This window comes from Leptonychotes weddellii, chromosome 4 (assembly GCF_054177405.1).
Source record: "Leptonychotes weddellii isolate Sample4059 chromosome 4, ASM5417740v2, whole genome shotgun sequence".
Lineage (NCBI taxonomy): Eukaryota > Metazoa > Chordata > Mammalia > Carnivora > Phocidae > Leptonychotes > Leptonychotes weddellii.
The window spans coordinates 126,772,142-126,779,463 of record NC_138372.1 but is presented as its reverse complement, the minus strand read 5'-3'; the positions used below and the strand labels follow the sequence as shown (position 1 = coordinate 126,779,463).

The window sequence follows — 7,322 nt, the reverse complement described above, 5'->3', positions numbered from 1 at the left end:
ATCTGCCATCATGACAGATCTTCTCTTAGTAGATCACTTATGGAAAAAGAAAAATAAAGATAAAAAGGAATAATGCTGCAAACCCTTGAGGGTGGCATGTCACTGTAAAATTTGATGTCCTTCAAAATGTCTCCTCTGCGGATCCCCGTCTCCCGTTTCTTAAGTTATGTGTAAGAAGGCGCAGGCATGGCATTTTCTCATTTAGCCTTCTCATTTAGCCTTCTAGAGTTTCTGTCCAATGGCTGAGCTTGCCTATATATATGCTGTGTGGAAGATATTCCTTTGGGCTCTGTAGGAGCTATGTCAGTGAACCTAATACTGGATGATTTGCACATTTTCCCTTTTGATGTAATAGTACCACATAGTATTTTCAGGTAAATGCCCCTCAGACCAGGGATACTGTTTAGAGTGCTTCCCCTGAGTTTGGAGAATCTCTGATAGTCTTGAGAAAACCAAAATGGGTATTGATACCCCAGATCAAGTCTCTTTTTTCACATTCTTCATTTTCAGAATCACAGACATACCTGAATACTGCAGGATTCCAGGGATGTATGAGATGGCATAGTCTTTCGCTTTTATATCAATCAGAGGAGCAGAACCACTAGGAAATCTGTATCTATATCTTTGTCTATTTACCTATATCTACATCTACTTATATATCTATTTATCTTTATATCTTTAGCTGTGTCTAGATCTAAATCTTTATCTAATTACATACCTCTATAATTACAAGGATTTTTTGTTATAGAGATCTGACATTATGCAGTCATGGAAACTGATTAATTAGTCTCTATTAAGGCTATTGTCTTCAAGTCTGCTGCTGGGAAGTTGAAGTTCAAGTAATCCAGAAGGAGTGACAGGTGTAAAAGAGGGAAGAACAAGAATAGGCTGGAACCTATAGGGATTCTCTTAGATCCTGCAAGAATGAACTGAAATCTGTGTCAGTTCTCATTATCACTATCCTTGATGGTGTGGCTATATTGCAGAAGTTGGGGCCCTTCATCATAGAGCTAAACACACACTTGACTCTGAACTTGACTGTGGATTAATAACTCTTCATTTTCCTCTCAGCCCCTGGTAATCACCATTCCAGTCCTTGATTTTATAAATTTGACTATTTTAGATTCCTCGTATAAGTGAAATCATGTAGTACTTGTCTCTCTGTGTCTGGTTTACTTCTCATACTTTGTTTCTATCTTAAGGTGAGCTTTCTGGTCTCCTTCCCCCACTCCCAGGTCTTTGCTCTCTGGGATGGGATGAGAGGCATGGTTTCATTTGGGAGAGGACCTGGTCATGTTTACTGAGATCTATACAATATTTTCTGTGGATTTCCTTGGATGCAATCTGCCAGAAAATAGCCACAACCAGAACAAAAACATAAACAATTTTGTTTTCATTCACTCTTAAAGGATAATTTGGAAATAACTTACTTCTGAGGCTGGTGGTGTGCCCCAGGCTTATAAGGCTTTGTCGACACTCAGAGCAATGCTTTGCACTGTAAAGTCAAAATATGTAAGAGCTACTAAGGCCCAGGCCTTGCTCAGATGTTCAGAAACTTCCTTACCTCTGTCTGTGGGGTCAAGCTTTCTCCTGTACTTCAGGTTCACATCTTTCTGCACGTGACCCAGGCTACCAGAATGATGGCTGGTTAAGGGACAGTCTTATGTTGCAGGGTATTTCACTCTCCCACCTTATTAATTGGCTTCCATGAGCCTGATGGAAAGTAAATACTTTGTTTCTTGAGAGCTTGATGATAAAAAATGGGAGGAAGAAGAAGTAGGTTAAGTAAGAGGAAAGTAAGCGAGTTGATTCCTCAGTGTTTATGGGAGGAAGTCAATAGATGCTTTCCAAAGTTGAGATATTTATGAATAAAAGTCTTTTCATATTATTTAGAGTTATGGAGGCAACTACCACAAGGAACTAAAACCATACATAAATGGTTTGTTTCCAGAGAAAAGAACCAGAATGTGTTTGGGAAGGAGTGAAATAGAATAAGAAATTCCTGTGTTTTGTTGTAATACCCTGTTTTTTAAGATTCCTTTTTTCCAGCTGAATGTATTATTTTGATAATAATTAAGAAACAAGTTAAACTGCACCCTTCCAAGTAACTTTACACTTTTTTGCTTGGATGCATCACATATATTTTGTCAGTGATTGAAAATAGGCTATATTTAACAAGGTGGAGCAAAAAGGACAGCACTGTTTTATTTCAGAGAATCCATGAACATCCTTTTCAGCAATATGGGCAAAAAAATTCAGAAATTATGATTTATACACATTTTTAAAAATATTTTAATTACAATGGATAAAGGGAAGAAGATGCAACTCAAGAGAATGTTTGGATATTGCTGGGGCACAAGTTTTTTAATCATTAATATAATTGGTATAGGACTTTTTGTGGCCCCCAAAGGGATATTGAAGTACTTTTGCATGAATGTGGGGCTCTCCCTGTGTATTTGGGCTGCTTGTGCCCTGTTGTCAATGATGACCACTCTCTGCTCAGCAGAGATAGGTATAACCTTCCCACACAGCAGAGCTCACTACTATTTTCTCAAAAGATGTTTCGGCAACTTGATCTCTTTCCCGAATCTCTGGACAGCTTTGTTTCTGGGGCTAGGGTTAGCTGCCAGCCAAGCCCTACTCCTCGCTGAGTATAGCACTGAACCTTTTTATCCCAGCTGCTCTGCTCCAAAGCTGCCAAAGAAATGTCTGGCGCTAGCCATGTTGCGGACTGTGGGAATTCTGAATTCTCGCAGTGTGAAAGAGGTGACTTGGCTTCAGACAGCCAGCCTAGTGCTGAAAATGGCCCCACTAGGCCTTATTTCCTGAGTGGAGAGGTACTGCTGTTGAGAGGAAGGAAGAGCTTTCAGAACTCTTGATACTGAGTTTCCAGAAGCCTCTGGTTTATAGACGCTGTTTTCCAAGGATATTTTGCGTTCTCAGGTGGGGGATGTTTTACATTTATAGCAGTAATTACCAATTCATTGAGAAAGAAAATCTCAAGTCATGACTTATTGCATGCAGTGTGAAATGTACATCTTCTTTTTTATATTTTGAATTTTATTTTAAATACGTGATGATTCAGTGTTTGTTCTTCTTTCTTACTTTCTAAATTGAGTCAGAATATGGCAATCTTGCACTTATCACCCAGTCTTAATGTTTTCCCCCATTCATTCCAAAGTGCTTATTTTATTGAACGACTTCTCTTTTTCAGCTTTCTTTCCTGGGCCCACAGATATGGGATCTCCATGTTAATCTAGTTTCCTTTCTGTTAATGGATGAATTCTGGGGTTGTGGACATGTTCCTCAGGAGTGATCCAATGCCAGACTGTGTTTGTGTTGTGAGTGGGTGTGACACACTTATGTTCTGAAGTACTTTTCAAGAGAAGAGAATCATAAGTATAATTGCTCAGAGGCTGGATTTAACACTCTTCCCTTCAATGTCAAGACAAAAGATTTCTCTCTTCATTTTTGAAATCAGTCTCTTCCTTTGAACCCTATTCTTTCTCTTTCACCTCCTCAGGGATCTTCCTTATTCGTTTATTTAATTTTTTTCAACTTCAACCTTTTTACCAGTTCTTTTCCTTGACATTTCAACATGAAGTAGGCTTTACTCTTAAAACACGTATTTCTTTTAATCATAGGACCCCCTGAGTCACCGATGTGTCCCTTATGCATTAAATAATTTGGTCAGCAAATATCTTTTTAAACACTGACTATTTTTGAAACACTGTAATAGTTCCTTAAGATGAATAAGATATTCTTTACCCTAAAGAGGCTAACAGTCTAATGGAAAAGGCAGTATCTAAATTTTGGTCTGACCTCTGCCACTTATGAGCTGTGGCAAATATCTTCACTTCTTTGGACTTACTTTTTTTTTTTTTCTCCTTCATCTGAAAAATGATCATTATGGTTTAAGATCAGTATAATTCTGTGCTTTTAAACCATGGAATGATGGTATTTAATAAGTGGTAATAAGAGAACAATGTGATTACTGTGAGAATCCAGTAGATGGTAAGATCACCTTTTATTGTGTTATCAGAAAGGTGGCAACTTTCACTGAACTCAAAAAATTCCAGCAGCGGGATGCCTGGGTGGCTCAGTTGGTTAAGTGTCTGCCTTCGGCTCAGGTCAGGATTCCAGGGTCCTGGGATCCAGCCTTGGCATCGGGCTCCCTGCTCAGCAGGAAGCCTGCTTCTCCCTCTGCCTGCCGCTCCCCCGGCTTGTGCTCTCTCTCTCTGTGTTGAATAAATAAATACAATCTTAAAAAAAATTCCAGCAGTAAAATAATATGAGTGAAGCCATGGAGAACAGAAATATGCAGGTGCATGTAAGACACAGCATATAACCTTGGGTGATTGCAAAATGGTTTCCATCTGATGAGCTGGTTAATAGATAGGATTACTAAGGCAAGTACATAGAAGTAGAATAAAACGGCATAGCGTTGGAGACTGGAGAAGGCCAACTTTTAGGGGGTAGGTGGAGAAAGAAGATGCAATGAAGAAGCCAGAGGAGGTTGAGAGAATTATAAAAGAAAATCACTCTATGTTCCAAAAAGAGGGTGTAATCAACATGGTGAAGGGCTTCAGAAGTTGAGAAGTGTGAGAATTGAGCAGAAGCCATTTCACGAAGTAAGACGTCATTGGCAAACTTTGGACATGAGAGGAAAATCAGTCCGCATTGAGTTAAACAGGGAAGTATTGAGAAAAGAAAGTTTGTGATTAAATGTACCACTGCAATTTGAGAGGCTAGCATAATCCGCTTGACTTTCCCTCTCTCTCTCACTTTTATCACTCTCTCTTATCGGGGTAGAAGAGATATCTCTGGCTTCTGTTTTATTCATCTTGTTCCAAAGCCAGAGATGTTTCGCTGCTAGATAATTTTTCTCTGCTGAAGATAGATTTACAGAATTTACTAACCTATAAACTCTTCACAAGCACCTGGCAGTAAACAAAATTTTTCAGGAGGAATTTCAGAGTATGCTAGCATTGTTAATTTACTTAATAAGCTTTAAGTACAGCTAAGTTCTAAGTAACACTTTTACCTGTAAAATGGTGATATATAGGCAGCTGACTTAGCATATTGTAGGAACATCTATCTTCCAAGTTCAAGACCAAGGATATTCACTGTCTGGCTATTATAACCTTGAATTGTTATGTTATGTTATGTTATGTTATGTTATGTTATGTTATATTCCTTCCTCTCTATAAATCTAATACATAATAAGAAAGAGTAAAAGGCCCAGAGGAAAGTGTAGTTAATCCTAAAAGTTGCCTTTTTGCTTGTTCAAAACCTTTGATTAATAACCATAGTCATTAATAACTTATTAAGTGCTAGGCATTTGATTGGAATTTTATTGTCCCCATATTTTCCATTCTCCCCAATATACAGGTAAGGAAATTGAAACCTTAACAGTCAATAAATTGTCCAGAATCCCACAACTAGTAAATGGTTCAGGCATCACTTAGCTGAGAACATTGGAATTCTTTACTCTTTAAGTGCTTAATCAGCTTATATTAGTGCATACCATGGACATTACATTCTACCTGTGGGCAGATGCAGATAAAACAGATTTGACATATGTCAAAGGACAGATATTTATTAGTCAGAGGGATTAGGTTTTAAGTAACAGAAACCCACACACATTGGCTTAAGCAGTAAAAGAAGAACTTGCTGGAAGAATAATGCTGTATTTCAAGGAAAACATGAGCAACCAATCTTCAGGAGCAATAGGACTTAGGGAAGCTCCAGGACTTAAAAACTAGACTTATCAGCCACCTTTCTTTTTTGCTACTGTTATGTTGTTTTTTTCTTCTTTCTCTCGGTTTTGTTGACATTTGGTTCAAATTCTTAAGAGGAATCTTCTTGTATACTGGCAGGGATTGGCTTTCAGTGAGTAAGAGGTCTGTACTCGGTTCTATTACCAGTAGCCAGGGCACAGGGTCACATTATATACACGTAACTATAATGTCAATTCTTTATGTCAGGGATAATTTTCAGAGAATGGCAAAACTGGGGAAAATGGTGTGACAAATGGAACAATATTTGAGAACAAGACTGTCCTAGAAAATCTATTACCTATGATGCTAAATCATGACCCCTTTTCTTTTTTGCACTTAATAGTGACATTAAGGGAAGGCAAAGAGCCTACAGGAAAAGAGAATTTATGACTTATTCTTTTACTCTTTTCATATATGCTATGAAAATGTATACTAGGACAGTTTTGCTAGTCAAGGAGACCTTCCTCTTCTATGTTCCCAGGAGAAGTTATGATTTTGCTGAGATCTGAAGGGAGAGTGTCAGCTCAGCAACTAGGAAAGGAAAGAACATTCCACATGAGAGAATGGGTATAGAGGCCATGACACTTTTGAGAAACTGAAGAAAAGCCCATGGGCCTATGACACAGATAGCAAACGGGATCATCAAATTATCATATAATATATCCTCAAAGCACTTTATCTCTTTTCATGTGGATATTTACCACAGTCACTATTATCACTTTTATTTATGTGATTATTTAATTCATGCATAGCTCTTCTTGAGGTTAGGCTTCCTGTTGGTTTTCGCCCACTATCATATTCCACTACCCAGACTAAATGCCTTGTACCGAATAGATGAGGCTGAAGACACAGGTCGGCTCCAAACCATACAGGGTCCTATGGGCTCAGCTTTGATTTTTACTCTTGTGACTCTCTGCAGAAATATTACCATCTCTAAGGAAAATGAAGAAAATTCCCCCCTTTTCCTGCATTATCACCGAGCTCAGAAAGGCAATAGTCGCGTAGTAGTTCACCAATGTGTTTGTGTGTATGTGTGTTAGTAAGTGTGGTGGTGCCCTGGGCACATTGGAAGAATTCAGCCCAATAGTTAATGCATGAAGTAGTTTTAAAGATAAATTTAAGACATAATTTTTACCCATTGTGATTTTGCTTTTTTATGTGTTATAGGGAGCTGAAGAAACCCAGAAAGACAATTCCAAGATGCATTTTTACTGCTTTACCTCTGGTGACTGTCATTTATCTACTGGTTACTATTTCCTACCTGCCTGTTCTGACACCCAAGGAAATTCTCTCTTCAGGTTTGTATGCAAATGACTAAGGCAATAAATAATAATGACCGTTCTGGACATCAGTATCACTTTACCAATTATACTGCGGTTTGTTTTTCATTATTTTATATAGAGAATCAACTTGTAATTCTCAAAAATAACAAAGGGGCCAAAGAGTATGATTTGGCTTAGGAAAGAGTTTTATAGTTAAGCATAATAATATGGAAAACCATATTTCTGATGATACGGAAAAATATATATAATGCTGACATAC

General features: G+C 38.0%; 1 protein-coding gene and 1 long non-coding RNA gene across 3 annotated transcripts in view; both read left to right on the top strand.

The window, feature by feature from the left end:
* Positions 1-7,030, top strand: part of LOC145720930 (uncharacterized) — a 58,453-nt gene extending 51,423 nt beyond the window's left edge. Inside the window, exon 4 of one of the 2 annotated variants that reach the window (XR_014144274.1) lies at positions 6,948-7,030. This is a non-coding gene — a long non-coding RNA (uncharacterized LOC145720930). The remainder of the gene's footprint in view (positions 1-6,947) is intronic. The other variant, XR_014144275.1, reaches the window with a different exon arrangement.
* Positions 2,291-3,029, top strand: SLC7A13 (solute carrier family 7 member 13). Its single transcript, XM_031024740.2, is given in 2 exon segments — positions 2,291-2,821; positions 2,824-3,029. Coding segments are annotated over 2 exon segments (726 nt in total). The 5' UTR covers positions 2,291-2,301.
* Positions 7,031-7,322: the final 292 nt, after the last annotated feature.